General features: G+C 40.2%; 1 protein-coding gene across 3 annotated transcripts in view; it reads left to right on the top strand.

The window, feature by feature from the left end:
* Nucleotides 1-18925, top strand: part of UBE4B (ubiquitination factor E4B) — a 164718-nt gene that overhangs the window by 105901 nt on the left and 39892 nt on the right. For all 3 annotated transcript variants that reach the window (XM_071217794.1, XM_071217793.1, XM_058304453.1), the window contains one exon: nt 17523-17622. In XM_071217794.1, coding sequence (XP_071073895.1) covers nt 17523-17622 — 100 coding nt within the window. The remainder of the gene's footprint in view (nt 1-17522; nt 17623-18925) is intronic.

The raw sequence follows: 18925 nt of genomic DNA, 5'->3' as shown, positions 1-18925 counted from the left end.
TTCATTTCTAGACTTTCTCCAAGTCTCTCTCTCCTGTTTTTTCTTTTCAGGCTATAGCACACCTTTTAGTATTTCCTGCAAAACTGGTCTCTTGGTTATAAACTCTCTCAGTTTCTATTTGTGAATATTCTAAACTCACCCTCATTTTTGAAAGACAGTATTGCTGGATATAAGATTCTTGGCTGGAAGTTTTTCTCTTGCAGTATCTTAAATATACCACTATCTTCTTGCCTCTATGGTTTCTGATGAGAAACTGGCATTTAATCTTATTGGGTATCCCTTATATGTTATGCATTACTTTTCTCTTGCTGCTCTCAGAATTCTCTCTGTGTCTTTGGCATTTGACATTCTGATTAGTATGTGTCTTAGAGTTGAACTATTCGGATTTATTCAGATGGGAGTACATTGTGCTTCTTGGACATGGATATCCATGTCCTTCAGTAGGGTTGGGAAATTTTCTACCGTTATTTCTTCAACTATTCCTTCTCCTCTCCTTGTAGGATACCCATGACACATATGTTTGTATATCTCTTTCTGTCATTTAGTTCCCTGTGACCTTGTTCATTGTTTTTCATTGAACACTATATGATTCCAGTGTATTTTTAATTTCATTTACTGTGCTTTTCATTCCCAATAAGATCTGCTATTTTTTCTATGTATGCTTTCAAATTCTTCTTTGTGCTCATCCAATGTCTTCTTAATATCCTTAATCTCTTTAGCCATCTCATTGAATTTATTAAGGAGATTTGTTTGAACATCTATGATTAGTTGTCTCAACTCCTTTTATGTCATCTGGAGGCTTATCTTGTTCCTTTAAATGGGCCATAGCTTCCTGTTTCTTGGGATGGATTGAAATTTTTTGTTGGTGTCTTGGCATCTGGCTTACTAGATACATTTATTCTAGGTGTAGTTTCTGTCTTTAGTTTAGGGCCTTCTTGCCCTTTTTCCATTGCTAGTTGTATAGTAGGAGCCGAGGATGTAGTTGGTGCTGTAAGTTATGGAGGGTCAAGCTACCCTCATTTCCCCAGGAATCGATGAAGCTTCTCCCAACTTTCTCCTTTGCCAAGGGTAGGGACAGAGCCGCAGTAGTGTGTAATAATTCAAATCGTTCAGGCCTGGACTTTAGTTACCAAGAGAGACAGATGAAGCTTCATGTCCCTTTCTCTCCTGCCTGGGGCGGAGATGAGGCTGCAGTTTGGGCAGCAATCTATGCAGTGTGAGTCCAAAAGGGCTGCAGTTGCCCTAGTAGACTTTGGACTATTCAGTCTGCCTGCCGAATGTACCTGCAGTTACCTGGATAGGCTGATGCAGGACCCGCCAGCCTCCTCCCTGCTACAGGTGGAGCTAAAGCCTAGGCTAGGGTTCCTACCAGTAGTGAGATTTTCAGTCACCTGGGCTTCCCCTCATGCAGGGAACAGAGTCAAAATGGCAGCTACCAGCCTCTTTCTGACTTGGACAGGTTCAAACTTTAGCTGTTTTTATGGTTATACTTTAGCCAGCTGAATTTACTAATTAGTAGCTGAAATTGGTCACCGACCATCTCTTCCTCCCGTTTTTGGGAAATGAAGCTTCTAATTCCAGCCACAGACTAGCCCCTGAGGCTGCTCGTGCTGCCAGAGTAGGATGATCACCAGCATCCGTGGTGTGGCCTGTATTTTCCTGGAGAAGCTGGCACAGGTCCCCCAGCTTCCTCCCTGGCAGAGGTGGGGCTGGGGCTTAGGCTAGAGCTGCAACCTGAAAGAAGCTGGTCCCTACCAGCATTGTGATTTTCAGTCTGTCCACTTTTCCTCATGCTAGGCAGAGTCAAGATGGCAGCTGCCAACCTCTTTGTCACTTAGACAGACTCAAACTTTAGCTGTTCTTAGGATTATAGTTAGCCTGCTGAATTTACTAATCAACTGAAATTGGTGCCCAGTAGTCTCTTCCTTTCCCATTTTTAGGAAGTAGAGCTTCCAATTCCAGCCACAAATAGCCCTTGAGGCAGCTCGTGCCTCCAGTGGAGGTTGGACACCGGGCAGTAGTGCTCTGCTTACAGATCTTCTCTGCAGATGGGCTGTCTTCTTCGATTCTTTCAAGGATGTGGCAAGATGTTCCTCTGGTGTCCTGGGGCCCCCAAACAGGTGCTTTAGATAGTTCTGGGTGATTACTAGGTGCCCTGTAGCAGGAGCTGACTCTAGGAGCTCCTTACTCTGCCACCATCTTGCTGGTTGACTCTTCCTTAATATGCTTTTAATTAAGTTATTTTGTATCTAAATGGTGTCTTTTGGTAAAGTGGAATATCTTAATGTTGACGTAGTCCATTTTTCCTTCATGATTCATTCTTTTGTATTCGATTTAAGACATCTTTACCTGCTTCTACATCATGATGATATTTTCCTATATCGTCTTCCAGAAGTTTTATTTTCATACTTTTCACATTTATGTCTACAAGCTACCTGGAATTGATTTTTGTATATAATAAGCAGTAAGGGACAAGATTCATTTTTTTGTTTCCTTACAGTTATCCAATTTACTTAGTCCCATCTGTTAGATAGATTTTATTTTTCCTTTATCAGTAGCACTTTAATTATAAATCATCTTATTGTACGTGGGTTTATTTCTGGACTGTTGCATTTGAATGATGTTTTTAGCTATCTTTAAGCCCATTCCACATGTTTTATTTCTGCAGCTTTGTAATAGGATGTGATAATTAGTAATGAAAAGTCCTGCAACTTTGTTCTTAAAGACTGTGTGCTGTTCTTGGTACATTCCTCCATTATTTAGGTCTTCTTTAATATCTCTCAATAATGTTTTGGAATTTTCTGTGTAGAAGACTTGTATATCTTCTCAATACATTTCCTCCTAGGTATTTGATTTTTTAAATTTGCTATTAGCATATATAAATACAATTCATTTTTGTATATTAACCTTGTATCCACTTATCTAGCTATTTGATAAAGTAATTTATTAACTATAAGAGTTATTTTGTAGATTTGAGGTTTTCTTTCTGTAAAAATTATGTTGTCTGCAAATTTTAACAATTTTCTTTCCCTTTTTCCTATACTGATACTTTTTTTTGATGCCTTAGAGCTCTGGCTACAATTTGTGCAGTGTTGAATAGAAATAACCTTCTTGAAATTCCTGACTTGTTTCAATTTATGGGGGAATGCTTTCACTATTTCAAAATTAAGGAAGATGTTTGCTATTTTGTTTGTTTGTTTCTTGGTAAAAAAGCAAACAAAAAACCCTGTTATCATATTAAGGAAATTCCCTTCTGTTTCTAGTTTGCTAAATGTTTTTATTCTTAACAGGAATTGAATTGTATTAAATGCTTTTTCTGTATCTATTAAGAAGATCAGATGGTTCTCTCCTTTATTCTGTTAATATAGATGAATTACATCAAATGGTTTTCTGATATTAAATCAGTCTTTGATTCCTGGAATAAACTCATCTTCTGTATCTCGTTGGATTCAATTTGCTAATATTATGCTTAGGATATTTGAGTCTATGTTCAAAATAAAAACTGATTATGGTATTCCTTTCTTCTTAAGTTCTTCTCAGGTTTTTGTATCAGGATTATTCATCTTATAAAATGAGGTAGGGACTATTCCCTCTTATATTCTCTGGAAAAGTTGATTATATTCAGATCTTATTTTTTCCTTAAATGTCAGGAAAAATTCAGTGTTAAAACTGTTTAGGCTTAGAGTTCTCTGTGTGGGTAGCTTTTGTTTTGTTTGTTTGTTTTTTAAAACAAGTCAATTTTATTGATACATATTAATAAACCATGCAGTTAACCCAAAATGTACAATCTATGGTATTTGGTATAATCACGTAGTTGATTCACTTCAGTTGTTATTAGAGCATTTTCATTATTTCAGTAATAATAGTAAAAAATGAAAAACAGACAAGCAAGAAAATTCTTTATGTCTCACTCTATCTATGATTCCCCTGCTGTACATAGCTGCTATTTCTGGGTATTCTTGTGCTTAAATTTATTTTTGTAAGCAGTTTTATTCAGATATATTCTCAAAGCATATGATCTATCCCAAGTGCACAGTCAGTGGCTTTTAGTGTAATCACAATGTTGTGCATTTATCACCACAGAAACTTAGAACTATTTCATTATTCCAAAAAGAAAACTCCACATCCCTTAGCAGTCACTTCTCAGTCCCTCTATCTTTCCCCAACCCTACATAACCACTAATTTCATCTTTTCTTTAAAGATTTATTTTATTTATTTCTCCCTGCTCCCACCCATTGCCCCCATTGTCTGCACTGTATCCATTCTCTGTTCTTCTGTGTCTGCCTGTATTCTCTCATTAGGCGGCTCTGGGAACCAATCCTGGGACCTGAAATGGGAGAGAGGTGACTACTCTCTTGTGCCACCTCAACTCCCTGTTCTTCTACATCTTCTTCTTTTCTCTTCTCTGTGTCTCTTGTTGTGTCATCTTGCTGCGCCAGCGCTCAGTGTCAGCCAGCACGCCTGTGTGGGGCGGCGCTCTGCGTCGGCCAGCACTCCGCATGGGCCAGCTTGCCCTCACCAGGAGGCCCTGGGCATCGAACCCTGGACCTCCTATATGGTAGATGGGGGCCAACTGACGGAGCCACACCCATTTCCCTAATTGCATCTCTATAAATTGATTTATGTTTATATTTTGTATAAATGGTATGATATAATTTGTGTCTGGTTTCTTTCACTTAGCATTATGGTTTGGGGTGGGGTTTTTTTGAGCTGATATTAACATCTTGTATTAACATACATTTGTTCAATTTCAAAGAAAAACGGTCTTTTATAAGCAATTTTACCCATATTCATATTTCACTGAGGTTTTACTATGCTATACAGTCCCGTGTTCTATCTTTTAGCATTCCTTTTAGCAATATACATGACCTTATACTTTCCCTTTGAACCACTTTCTACCCATATAATAGTACTGCTAGTTACAAACATTAGATTGGGCTTCCACATTTTCTTTTCATTTTTAAAGATTAACACACATCCTTTTTACCAATTCTCTTCAAGTTAACCCTCAGCTTTCCATTCACTAACCTCATTCTCTTTTCAAGTTATTAACTCCATGAGATTACACAATGTATTTAGTTCATAATAGCACGCTCATACAGTATTTGTCCTTTTGTGTATGGCTTGCTTCACTCAGAAGAATATCCTCCAGATTCATCTGTGTTGTCATATGCTTTACAACTACATTTCTTCTTTTGTATCCATCATATGGATACAAAATAGTTTATCGATTCATTGGTTGATGGCAACTGGCTTGTCTCCCCTTTTTGGCAATCGTGAGTAATGCTTCTATGAACATTGATGTGCAGATGTCTGTTCATGCCACTGCTCTCAGTTCTTCTGGGTATATACCCGGTAGTGGGATTGCAGGGTCACATGGAAGGTCTATATTAAACTTCTTTAGGATTTGCCAAACATTTCTCCATAGTGGCTGTGCTATTCTACATTATCACCAACAGTGAATAAGCGTTCCTATCTCTCTCCATCCTTTCCAACATTTGTAGTTCTCTGTCCTTTTAATAGTGGCCGTTCTCACAGGTGTGAAATGATATCTCATTGTAGCTTGATTTGCATTTCCCTAATTGCTAGTGAATTTGAACATTTTTCCGTGTGTTTTTTGGGGGGGTTTTGTTTTTTTGTGTGTGCCACTTGTATTTCTTCTTTGGACAAATGACTATTCATGTCTTTTGCCCATTTTTTAATCAGGTCGTTTGTCTTTTTATTGTTGAGTTGTTGCATCTTTTTATATATCATGGATATTAAACCCTTATCAGATTTGTGATTTCCAAATATTTTTTTCTATTGTGTCAGCTGCCTTTTCACCCTCTTGACAAAGTCCTGAGAGGTACAAAAGTGTTTACTTTTGAGGAGGTCCATTTACCTATTTTTCTTTTAGTTGCATGTGCTTTGGGTATAAGGTCTAAGAAACCACCACATACCACAAAGTCTTTAGATGTTTCCCTAAATTTTCTTTTAGTAGTTTCATTGTCCTGGCTTTTATATTTAGGTCTTTGATCCATTTTGAGTTGATTCTTATATAGAGAGTGAGATAGGGGTCCTGTTTCATTCTTTTGGTTATGGGTATCCTAATCTCCCAGCACCATGTGTTGAAGAGACTGTTCTGTCCCGTTGACATGGCTTTGGTAGGTTTGCTGAAAACCAGTTGGCCCTAGAGGTGAGGGTTTATTTCTGGATTCTCAGTTCTATTCCACTGACCCATGTGTCTGTCTTTATGGCAATACCATACTGTTGTGTGGTTTTTTTTTTTAAGATTTATTTTATTTATTTATTTCTCCCCATTCCCTCATTGTTTGCATGTTCGGTGTCTGTTTGTTGGTCTTCTTTTTTTTTCAGGAAGCACTGGAACTGAACCTGGCACCTCCCATGTGGGAGAGAGTTACTAATCGCCTCAGTTACCTCCATTCTCTGCTTTATTGCATCTCTTGTGTGTTTCCTCACTGTGTCTCTTGGTTGCGTCATCTCCGTGTGTAATCTTGTTGCGTCAGCTCGCTGTGCCAGCCCACCTTGAGGAGGCACTGGGAACCAAACCGGGACCTCCCATGTGGTAGGTGGGAGCTCAGTTGCCTGAGGCACATCTGATTCGCATTACCACTGTAGCTTTTTGATATGTTTCAAGGGCAGGCAATGAAATTCTTCCCAGATCACTCTTCTTTTTTAGAATGTTTTTGGCTATTCAGGTGTACTTTCCCTTCCACGTGAATTATATAATTACCTTTCTTTTTCTATAAAGTAGGCTGCTGTAATTTTGATTGGTATTGGCATTGAATCTAAAAATCAGTTTGGGTATGATTGTTATCTTCACAAAATTTAGTCTTCCAATCCATGAACATGGATGTCTTTCCATTTGTTGAAATCTTCATTGATTTCTTTTAGCATTGTTTTGTAGTTTTCTGCAGATAGGTCCTGTATTACTTTGGTTAAATTGATTCCTAGGTATTTGATTCTTTTTGTTGCTATTGTAAACGGAATTTTTCCCCTGATTTCCTCCTCAGATTGTTCAGTACTGGTATAGAGAAACATTACTGATTTTTTGTGTTTTGACCTTGTACCCTGCCACTTTGCTTGTTTATTAGCTCGAGTAGCTTTGTCATAGACACTTAAGAATTTTGTAAATATAGGATCATGTCATCTGCAAATAGTGAGTTTTATTTCATCTTTTCCTATTTAGGTACCTTTTCTTTTTTTTTTTTGTTTCTTGTGTAACTGACCTAGCAGAACTCCTACCACAGTGTTGAATAACAGTGGTGATAGTGGGTATCCTTTGTTGTTCCCGATCGTAGCGGAAAATGTTCAACCTTTCCCCATTGAACACAGTGTTGGCTATAGTTTTTCATATATGCCTGAATGATAATATTGAGGAATTTTCCTTGTATTCCTATCTTTCGAAGGGTTTTTACCAAAAAAGAATGCTAGATTTTGTCAAATGCCTTTTCTGCATCCATCAAGATGATCATGTGTTTTTTTCAATTTGTTTATGTGGTATATTACTTTAATTGATTTTCTTTTGTTGAGCCATATCAGGAATAAATCCCCCTTCGTCATGGTGTATAATTGCTTTAAATATCCTATTGGATTCTATTTGCAAGTATTTGAGAATTTTTGCGTCTATGTTCATTGGAGAGATTAGTCTGTAATTTTTGTTTCTTGTAGTGTTTTTATCTGGCTTTGGTATTAGAGTGATGCTGGTTTCATAAAATGGTAATTTTCCCTCCTCTCCAATTCTTTGGAAGAGTTTAAACAGGATTGGTGTTTGTTTGTTTTTAAGATTTAGTTTTTATTTCTTTCTCTCCCCTTCTCCCACCCCTAGTCATCTGCTCTCTGTGTCTATTCACTGTGTGTTCTTCTGTGACTGCTTCTATCCTTATCAGTGGCACAGGGAATCTGTATTTCTTTTTTGTTGCATCATCTTGCTGTGTCAGCTCTCCATGTGTGCGGTGCCATTCTTGGGCAAGCTGCACTTTCTTTTGTGCTGAGCAGCTCTCCTTACGGGGCGCACTCCTTGCGTGTGGGGCTCCCCTATGCAAGGGACACCCCAGCATGGCACGGCACTCCTTGTGCACATGAGCATTGTGCATGGGCCAGCTCCACGGGTCAAGGAGGCCCGGGGTTTGAACCACAGACCTCCCATGTGATAGGCGGATGCCCTATCCATTGGACCAAATCTGCTTCCCAGGATTGGTGTTAATTCTTCTCTAAATGCTTCGTAGAATTCACCTGTGAAGCCTTCTGGTCCTGGACTGTTTTTTTTTTTAGATTTATTTTTATTTATTTTCCTCCCTTCCCCTACCTCCTGCCTCCCCATTGTCTGCTCTCTGTGTCCATTTGCTGTGTGTTCTTCTGTGTTCACTTGCATTCTTGTCAGATGGCGCTGGGAATCTGTGTCTCTTTTTTGTTGTGTCATCTTACTGTGTCAGCTCTCCATGTGTGCGGTGCCACTCCTAGGCGGACTGCAGTTTTTTGCATGGATTGGCTTTCCTTGCAGGGTGCACCCCTAAGCAGGGGACACCCCTGCGTGGCACAGCACTCCTTGCGCGTGGCAACACTGCACATGGGCCAGTTCACCACATGGGCCAGGAGACCCTGGGTATTAAACCCTGGACCTCCTATGTGGTAGACAGACGCTCTTATCAGTTGAGCCACATCTGCTTCCCCCTGGACTTTTCTTTATAGGAGATTTCTGATGACTGATTCAGTCTCTTTAAATGTGATTAGTTTGTTAAGTTCTTGTATTTCTTGTAGCATCAGTGTAGGTTGTTTGTACATTTCTAGGAATTTGTCCGTTTCATCTAGGTTGTCTAGTTTGTTGGCATGCAGTTTCTCATAATATCTTCTTATGACCCTTTTTATTTCTCTGGGGTCAGTTGTAACATCTCCCCTTTCATTTCTGATTTTATTTGCATGTTCTCTCTTTTTTTCTTTGTTAGGCTAGCTAGCAGTTTGTCAATTTTATTGATCTTTACAAAGAACTAGTTTTTGGTTTTTAAATTTTTCTCTATTTTTGTTGTTGTTGTTGTTCTCAGTTTCCTTTATTCCTGCTCTAATCTTTATTATTTCTTTCCTTCTCCTTATTTTCTTAATGGTGTGCTGATCTTTTTCTAGTTTCTCCAGTTATTTACTCAGATCTTTGATTTTAGCTCTTCTTTAATATAGGTGTTTAGGGCTATAAATTTCCCTTTAGCACTGCCTTCACTATATCCCATAAGTTTTGATAGTTGTGTTTTCATTTTCAGTCATCTCAGTATATTTACCAATTTCACTTACAATTTCTTCTTCGACTTACTGATTGTTTTGGAGTGTGTTGTTCAGCTTCTATACTTTGCGAATTTACTTCTTTCCTGTCTATTGATTTCCAGTTTTATTCCATTATGATCTGAGAAGGTGCTTTGTATAATTTCAGTCTTTTTCTGTTTATTGAGACCTTTATTGTGACCTATCATTGGTCTATCCTAGAGAAAGATTCATGAGCACTTGAGAAGAATGTATAGCCTGCTGAATTTAGTACAAAGTTCTATATATGTCTGTTAGGTCTAACTCGTTTATCGTATTATGTTTCCTTGTTGGTCTTCTGCCTAGTTGTTATATCTAATTATGTGAGTGGTGACTTGAAGTCTCCAACTGTATTGTAGAGGTATCTAATTTCTCTCTTCAGAGTTTGCCTCATGTATTTTGGGGTGCCCTGGTTAGGTGCATAGATATTTGTGACTATTTCTTCTTGGTAGATTGTCCCTTTTATTAATATATAATGTAATGGCCTTCTATATCTCTTATAACTTTTTTGCATTTAAATATGTTTTGTCTGATATTACTATAGCTACCCCTGTTCCTTTTTGGTTACTGTTTGCCTCTAGTACCTTTTTCCAACCTTTCACGTCCAGCCAGTTTTTATCCTTGCGTCTAAGGTGACTCTCTTCTAGGCAGCATGTGGATGGCTCTTGTTTTTTCATCCATTCTGGCAGTGTATGTATCTTTTTATTGGGGGTTTAATCCATTCACCTTCAGCGATATTACTGTAAATGCAGTATTTGCTTCCACCATTCTGTTCTTTGGCTTTCTTAGGTCATATCTTCTTTTCTTCTATCTTTGTACTCTTTTGGTTATCCTTTCTGCTATTCTTATCTTCTGTCCTCTCTTCCAAGTCTCTCTTTCCTGTCTTTTTCTTCAAGGCTATAAAACTTCCTTTAATATTTCCTGCAAAGGTGGATTCTTTTTTATGAACTCTCTTAGTTTTGTTTTTTGAGTGACTTTTAAACTCACTTTCATATTTGAAAGACAGTTTTGCTGGATAAAGAATTCTCGGGAAACAGACTTTGGCCCAGTGGTTAGGGCGTCCGTCTACCATATGGGAGGTCCGCGGTTCAAACCCCGGGCCTCCTTGACCCGTGTGGAGCTGGCCATGCGCAGTGCTGATGCGCGCAAGGAGTGCCGTGCCACGCAAGGGTGTCCCCCGCGTGGGGGAGCCCCATGCGCAAGGAGTGCGCCCGTGAGGAGAGCCGCCCAGCGTGAAAAGAAAGAGCAGCCTGCCCAGGAACGGCACCGCCCACACTTCCCGTGCCGCTGATGACAACAGAAGCGGACAAAGAAACAAGACCCAGCAAATGGACACCAAGAATAGACAACCAGGGGAGGGGGGGAAATTAAATAAATAAATAAATCTTTAAAAAAAAAAAAAAAAAAAGAATTCTCGACTGACATTTTCTTTCAGTATCCTAATCATATCATACCACTGTCTTGCCTCCATGGTTTCTGATGAGAAATCTGCATTAAGTCTTACTAGGCATTCCTTGTATATCATAGTTTCTTCTCCCTTGCTGCTCTCAGAATTTTCTCTTTATCTTTGGTGTTTGACATTCTGAGTAGTATGTGTCTTGGAGTAGGTATATTCACATTTATTCTGATTGGGGTATGCTGGACTTCTTGGACATGTAAGTTCAGTTCTTTCGTGTTGGGATATTTTCAGCTATTATTTCCTCAGATACCCCTTCTGCCCATTTTCCCTTCTCCTTTTGGGCCTCCCATGACACATATGTTGTTACATTTCATTCAAGTCCCTGAGCCCCTGCTCAAGTTTTTCCATTCTTTCTCTCTCTCTTCTTTCTTCTATTTCAGCTCTTCTGTCTCCTGCATTATTTATTCTTTCTTCTGTCATTTTGAGTGTGCTGTTGTATGCCTTTAGCATGTTTTTTTCGGGGGGGGGGGTTGTTTGTTTTCTTGTGTTTGTTTGTTTTTAGTAGTTCCCAGGGGTTGAGCCCAGGACCTCATACATGGAAGCAGGTGCTCAACCACCGAGCTACAGCCGCTCCCTTGGTCTACGGTGTTTTTGATCTCACCTCCCATGTCTTTCATTCACATGAGCTGTGTTACTTTTTTATTAAGGTTTTTCAAATTCTTTGTGCTCACCCAGTGTCTTCTTGATGCCCTCTATTTTTTTTAGCTATATTGTCTTTCATCTTATCAGTGTGATTTTGGAAATTTGTGTGAATCTCATTGTTTAGTTGTCTCAAATCCTGTGTATCTTCTTGGGCTTTGACATATTTCTTTGCCTGGGCCATTTCTTCCATTTTCTTAGTTTGGCTTCTAATTTTTTCCTAATATGTAGGCACCTTATAGGGATGGTGAGTTTACTCAAATGCCCAATTTCTCTTCTGTAGGGATTTGATTGCTGGAGGCTGTGTTACTGCTGTTCTTTGATTCTTGGCCTGTTCTGTGTCTTTAAGATTGTCCCTGTTGGTTGCTCACATCTGTGCCCTGGATCCAGTAGTGGGTTCAGACCCACTTCCAAGGGCCTTGGGGACGGAGTTTGTACAGGCCAAAAATGTCTTTCTTACATATTTACTTTTAATTTCCTCACATGCACTTCCTTCATCCACCAGCAGATGGCACTCTTTAACAACCCTCGCTAGTCAAAGGCTGGTGGGATTGTGTTTGCTGCAACAGGGATTAGAGCAGTAAGAAAAAGAAAATCCTGCCTGGAGGCTAAGAGCCTTGTAATTCATACTTTCTCAGAGTCTGTTCTCAAGCCTTTTCCTGGGTAGGAAATAATTCCATTCCCCTCTGCATCCTCAAAAACCGGTCCTGGTCAGTAGTGAGGGAAAGTAAGAGATCTCTTTAGACCTGTGCAAGCTCAGAGGTGGGTCAAAAGGCAAGTCAGCCTTAGGCTCTGTCCCTCTCTCCTGGGGCCCCCTTCGTCTCTATCCACCCCAAAGGCCTGAAAATTCAACAGTGTCTGAGCAGGAAGGGCCCTGGCAGCTATAACTGCAGCTTTTAACTCATGGTTTTGCCACTGCTATTCTTTTCCTTTGCCTCTCTCTTTTCTGGATGGTGTCCAGTCTTCCCTGGCATCCTAAACTCTAGAACATTTTTTCCAGGCCGTTTCTGCCTGGTATCTAGTTACTATCTGGGAGAGAAGGGAGTCCTGTCTTTTTAATCCACCATCTTTCCAGAAGTCTGTGGGTAGGTTTTAAATTATGAGTTTTATTCATAAATAGATCTAGGACTGTTTTCACCTCATCTTGGTGAAACATGACATGTTAAGTTTCAAAATTTTAGGCATAGAGTTGTCATAATATCCTCTTTTTATCCTTTTAATGTCTGTAAGATCTTTATTCCTTCCTTTCTTCTACTTTTTTTGGTATTTGCTCTCTTACTGATATTTCTATTGCTTCTTTTTTTTTTTGAAGATTTATTTTTTATTTATTTCTCCCCCCCCCCCCCCGCCCCCACGCCTTGCCTGCTCTCTCTACTCTCTGTGGCCATACGCTGCATGTTCTTCTGTGTCTGCTTGCATTCTTTTTTTTTTTAAGATTTTTTAAAGATTTTTTAAAAATTTCTCTCTCCTTCCCCCCCATCCCAGTTGTCTGCTCTGTGTCCATTTGCTGTGTGCTCTTCTATGACCACTTTTATCCTTACCAGTGGCATCTGTTTCTTTTTGTTGCATCGTCTTGTGACAACTCTCCGTGTGTGCAGCACCATTCTTGGGCAGGCTGAACTTTCTTTCGTGCTGGGCAGCTCTCCTTATGGGGCGCACTCCTTGTGCGTTGGGCTCCCTATGCAGGGGACACCCCTGCGTGGCACGGCACTCCTTGCACGCATCAGCACTGCACATGGTCCAGCTCCACATAGGTCAAGGAGGCCCGGGGTTTGAACCGTGGATCTCCCATGTGGTAGGCGGACGCCCTGTCTATTGGGCCAAGTCCACTTCCCTATTTATTTATTTATCTCCCCTTTGCACCTCCCTCCCCTGTTGTCTGTCTGTGTCCATTCACTGTGTGTTCTTCTGTGTCTGCCTGCATTCTTCTCAGTGGCACCGGGAATCTGTGTCTCTTTTTATTGTGTCATCTTGCTGCATCAGCTCTCAGTGTGTGTGGCACCACTCCTGGGCAGGCTGCACTTTTTTCGCGTGGGGCGGCTATCCTTACAGGGCGCACTCCTTGTGTGTGGGGCTCCCCTACATGGGGTCACCCCTGGGTGACACAGCACTCCTTGCACACACCAGCTCTGCGCATAGCCCAGCTCATCACACGGGTCAGGAGGCCCTGGGTTTGAACCGTGAACCTCCCATGTGGTAGGCGGATACTCTATCAGTTGAGCCACATCCGCTTCCCTGCTTGCATTCTTGTCAGCAGCACTGGGAATCTGAGTCTCTTTTTTCTTGCGTCATCTTGCTGCATCAGATCTCCATGTGTGTAGCACCACTCCTGCGCAGGCTGAGCTCTTTTCCCACAGGGCCACTCTCCTTGTGGGGTGCGCTCCTTGCACATGGGGCTCCCCTCTGCGGGGGACATCCCTGTGTGGCACAGCATTCCTTGCGTGCATCAGCACTGCATGTGGGCCAGCTCACCACATGGGTTGGGAGGCCCTGGATTTGAACCCTGAACCTCCTATACATGGTAGGCAGGTGCTCTTTCAGTTGAGTCAAATCTGCTTCCTTCTATTGCTTCTTGAGATGGATACTTAAATCATTTTTTTTCAGCCCTCTTTTTCTTATAGATGCATTTAAGGCTTACTTTACCTTTCAGCATAGCTTTAGTTGCATCCCTCATTTTTGGTGGTATGTCATATTATTGTTCGAAGTATTTTATAATTTTCATTAAAATTTCTTCTTTCACCAGTGAGCTATTTTAAAATGTATTGTTTAAATTCCAGATTATTGGAAGATTTTCTATATCTTTTGGTACCAATTTCTGTTAGGTTGGTGCAGAAGGAATTGTGGTTTCAAATCATGAATTTTAAATCATTATAACTAGGCTCAAATACATCTTTATTAATCAAAATAGGAATCATTACAATCAACACATTTTTGCCAAAGAGAAGTAAGTTTGTATATTCCTGTAGCATAAAAATCTGTGCTTCGGGATTCAGTGAACTCTTGGAAAGCATTTTCTGCATCCTGCTGGTTGTGGAAGCATTTTCCCTGCTAAAAGTTGTCGAGATGCTTGAAGAAGTGGTAGTCAGTTGGCAAGAGGTCAGGTGAATATGGCAAATGAGGCAAAACTTTGTAGCCCAATTCATTCAATTGAAGCATTGGTTGTGCAATGTGCAGTCGGGCCTTGTCATGGAGGAGAATTGGGCCCTTTCTGTTGACCAATGCCACCTGTAGGCATTGCAGTTTTCGGTGCATCTCATCGATTTGCTGAGCTTATTTCTCAGATATAATGTTTTCATAGGGATTCAGAAAGCTTGCAGCTGGCCAGCGTGAAAAAAAGTGCAGCCTGCCTAAGAATGGTGCCACCCATACAGAGAGTTGACACAACAAGATGACACAACAAAAAGAAACACAGACTCCCATGCCGCTGACAACAACAGAAGCGGACAAAGAAATAAGGCACAGCAAATAGACACAGAGAACAGACAACCAGGGTGGGGTGGGGGAGGAGAGAGAAATAAATAAATAACTCTTTTTAAAAAAATAAAAGCTGTAGTGAATCAGACCTGCAGCAGACCACCAAACAGTGACAATGACCTTTTTTTGGTGCAAGGTTGGCTTTGGGAAGTGCTTTGGAACTTCTTCCAGGTGCAGCACTGAGTTGATCGTTGCTGGTTTTTGTATAAAATCCCATTTTTCGTCCCATGTCATGATCCGATTGAAAATGGCTTGTGTCGTAGAATGAGAGAAGAAAACACTTCAGAACAACAATTTTTTAAATTTTCAGTCAGCTTATGAGGTGTGTTTATCCAGCTTTTTCACCTTCCCAATTTGCTTCAAGCGCCGAACGACTGTAGAATGGTCAGTGTTGTGTTCTTCAGCAACTTCTCATAGAGGTTACGAGCATCAGCTTCAGTGATTGCTCTCGATTGGTCGTTGTCAACTTCCGATGGCCGGCCACTATGCTTCTCATCTTCAAGGCTCATGTCTCCTTTGCAAAAGTTATTGAACCACCACTGCACTGTAGGTTCATTAGCAGTTCCTGGCCAAATACGTTGTTGTTGTTGCAAGTTGTCTCCACTGCTTTTCGACCCATTTTGAACTCAAATAAGAAAATCGCTCAAATTTGCTTTTTGTCTAACATCATTTCCATAGTCTAAAGTAAATATAAAATAAACAGCAGGTAATAAGTTATTAGCAAAAAAACATAAAGCAAAAAATGCACTTTAAAATGATACGTGCCCTAACCACATTTATTTAAGAATGTACGCCAATACCAAATGACAAATTTCAACTTTCATTCTTCCACCAGCCTAATAGCTTGCTTCCATTGTTGTCAGAGAACATATTCTGCATGATTTATGTTTTTTCAGGTTAGTTGAGTTTGCTTTATAGCCAAACATTGACATTGGTAAATGTTCCATGCAGATCTGAAAAAAATGTGCTTGCTGTGCCCTATACATGTCAGTTAAGTGAAGTTTGTTAATCTTTTGTTGAAATTTCCTTATCTGTGCTGATTTTATCAGCTTGTAATACCAGTTATTGGAAGAAACTATAGTTGTGGACTTGCCTCTTTCTCCGTCCTAGGACGGGTGTCATCCTAACTTGCCGCCACCCCCGCTGGCTTTGGAGGGTCCATTTCAGTGGCACTGTCTGCCGCATTTATTCTTGACCTACAGGGGAAAAGCTACGATTCTGATTTTGAGAGATGTTGATATTCCCCTCATCTGTGTATTTGTCAATCCCACGATACAAGAAGTGTCATCTAGGACATTATGTGTATGTGTGTGCTCAAGACGGGTAAAGGTTGTCTGAGTGAGTCCCACATGGTAAGTCTACATTAATATCCTCAGCTGTCTAAGTCTAAGGAAGCATCTATTTCCTTGCCTTTTCCAGCTTCTAGAGGCCGTCTGCATTCCTCGGCTGTGGCCCCTTCCTCCATCCTAAAAGCCAGCAGCCTAGCTTCTTCAGATCTCCCTCGCTTTCTGACCTCTGCTCCATTGTCACATTTCCTTCTCAGACTCTGACCTTCCTGCCTCCCCCTGTGCCCTCATGAAAACACCGGACCCACCCAGATAATGCAGGGTAGCCTCCCCATCTGGATCCTAACTAATCACACCTGCAGAATCCCTTTTGCCATGCAACTTAACTTATTCACAGATTCTCAGGATTAGCATGTGGACATATTAGGGATAGGGGCGTTATTCTGTCTACCCTAGCCCTGTTTCAGTTGTAGACTGAGCACTAATCCACTGTAACTGAGCTGAGAAAGGGATTATTCTAGGACCTGCTTGGTATATGGAGTCATTGGAAAGTCTGGGAAAGATGATTCCCAGCGCTATCCTATGAACCTGGCCTGCCACAGAAGTTGCTTCAGGGTTCAGCCTGACAATAGAGCCTCTGCCACACTGCTCCCAGAAGAACCATGTCGCTGCCACTCCACTATACTTGAAAACACTTCGGCCTTCTGGGAAAATTCATCTGAAGGTGGAAGCTAGGTTATGTGCACAAAAGCTAGCAGCAAGGGAGTCTGCAAAGTATACTTTATAAGTATTTATCAGTTTCTAGTTTCTAACACAGGATTGAAATAGTGCTAAATGAGCTGGTCATAAAAATATGCAGCATATTGGGTGATCAGGGAAGAATACCTTGCTGGACAGGTGAGTTGAGTAATCATTTGAAGGAGGTGAAGGAGCATGCCACAAAGAAACCCAAAGGAGAACATTCTAAGCAGAGGAAACAGCAATTACAAAGAGAAAAAGGAGATACCATCAGTAAAATTGCCTTTTGCTTTGGATAATCGAGTAGGCATCGTAAACTGGAATTCTCACAGTACTCCATTTTTTCCCTCCCAGGGGAAAAAAATAAGGAAATACCGTACTTCTCTTCTAACAGGATTATTATATTGCATCAAATCTAAGGTGCCATCAATTTTAAGACATTTTAAGAACAAATAAGAAAGATAAGCACTGCCAATTAAACTATAACTTGCTATTGATTGTAAGATACATCCTGATTTAAAGATATTAAAATATGAAAAAAAAAATGGCTGTCTTGGAGTCAATTAAGTGGTCAAAATGAATAGATAAGATGACCATGTGTGTTTTCTTTTATTTGACTCTTAGTCTTTGATTTCAGAACTGTGGAAGATTTGAAAAATAATGAAAGCCAATGGAAAGATTCCCCACTGGCAACTAGACACCGCGAAATGCTGAAGCGCTGCAAAACTCAGCTTAAGGTTTGTATAGTTAATTGGAATAATTATAGACTAGCCTCATAATAGTAATTTTCCCACCAGAATATGTGCCTTGAATGAATAGTTCATTATCCTTATTTTTCCTTTATAATGCTTTTTCCCCAAGATGAAATAGTACATTATAAAACTTATTGATACCTTCCATGTATCTATATCTAATTATTTAAATCTCAGGGTAGAATATGCAAATGTCATGGGCTTAACTATTAATGATAACATGAATTCTTAATGGATTTTATTGTCCTCAGTTTATTGTCCCCTCCCTCTCCCTATCTTTGTGCAAGATCCCCTCCTCCAACATACACACACTCACACTCCAGGAAATCCAGCCATGCATTTTCATATTAGAGAAAATGGATTTGTGATAGTGGGAAGGTCTCTTTCCTTTGTCCATCTTTCTTTTAAAAAAAAGAAAAGAAAAAAGATCTGTTATACAGAACCTAACTATAGATGTGAAGATTTCTATTTGTGAAACCTTATAGCTGAAAACAAATGCTGGCTAAAGTTGTACAAGGGAAGACTAGATAATACATTTATGCATTTCTTATGTTAGTGTTTAAATTTTAAAAGCTAAATGTTAGCAGTTTGTGCTTTCTGTTTGTAGTTGGGCGACTTATAAACCTGATGTTGCATTCTGGTAGAAGTGAAATACTAATTCCCTGATAGGGTAGTAAATACTAACTTACTAATAGATTAGACCTCTTCAAGATGCAGAATAAACCAGCAGCTCTTGTAATTTGTAGACCCCCTTAGTATTCCAAAGATGTGGCCTCAGGGGTCTGGGAACTGTTTGACAGTCAATGTGTGTGTGCACACGAGTACATGCATCGCACAGAAGCCTGTGCATGCGATTTTCAGGAGGGGGGCAAGCACATCAAGGGGATAACCCAAGAGAGATGAAGAACTACTGATAAAGGATGTGTGAAGGGGAGAGAGATGAAGAACTACTGATAAAGGATGTGTGAAGGGGAGCAGATGTGGTTCAAGCGGTTGAGCGCCTGCTTCCCACATGGAAGGTCCTGGGTCAGTCCCTGGTGCCTTCTGAAAACAAAGACAAACAACAGGCAAACAAATGATAAAACCAACTCTGGGAGCTGATGTGGCTCAATAGTTGAGCTCCAGCTGCCCACATACAAGGTCCTGGGCTCAATCCCCAGCCCTGGTACCTCAAAAAAAAAAAAAATTGTAAATAACGTGAAGGCTACACAGACAGATAATTAATTCATCATTTGTGCTGCCTTAGCAAATAGATTTGATTCTTCTTTTTTAATTTTAAACTTTTTAT

Source organism: Dasypus novemcinctus, chromosome 9 (assembly GCF_030445035.2).
Source record: "Dasypus novemcinctus isolate mDasNov1 chromosome 9, mDasNov1.1.hap2, whole genome shotgun sequence".
NCBI classification, from domain to species: Eukaryota; Metazoa; Chordata; class Mammalia; order Cingulata; family Dasypodidae; genus Dasypus; species Dasypus novemcinctus.
This window is presented reverse-complemented; position numbering and strand designations above follow the sequence as displayed.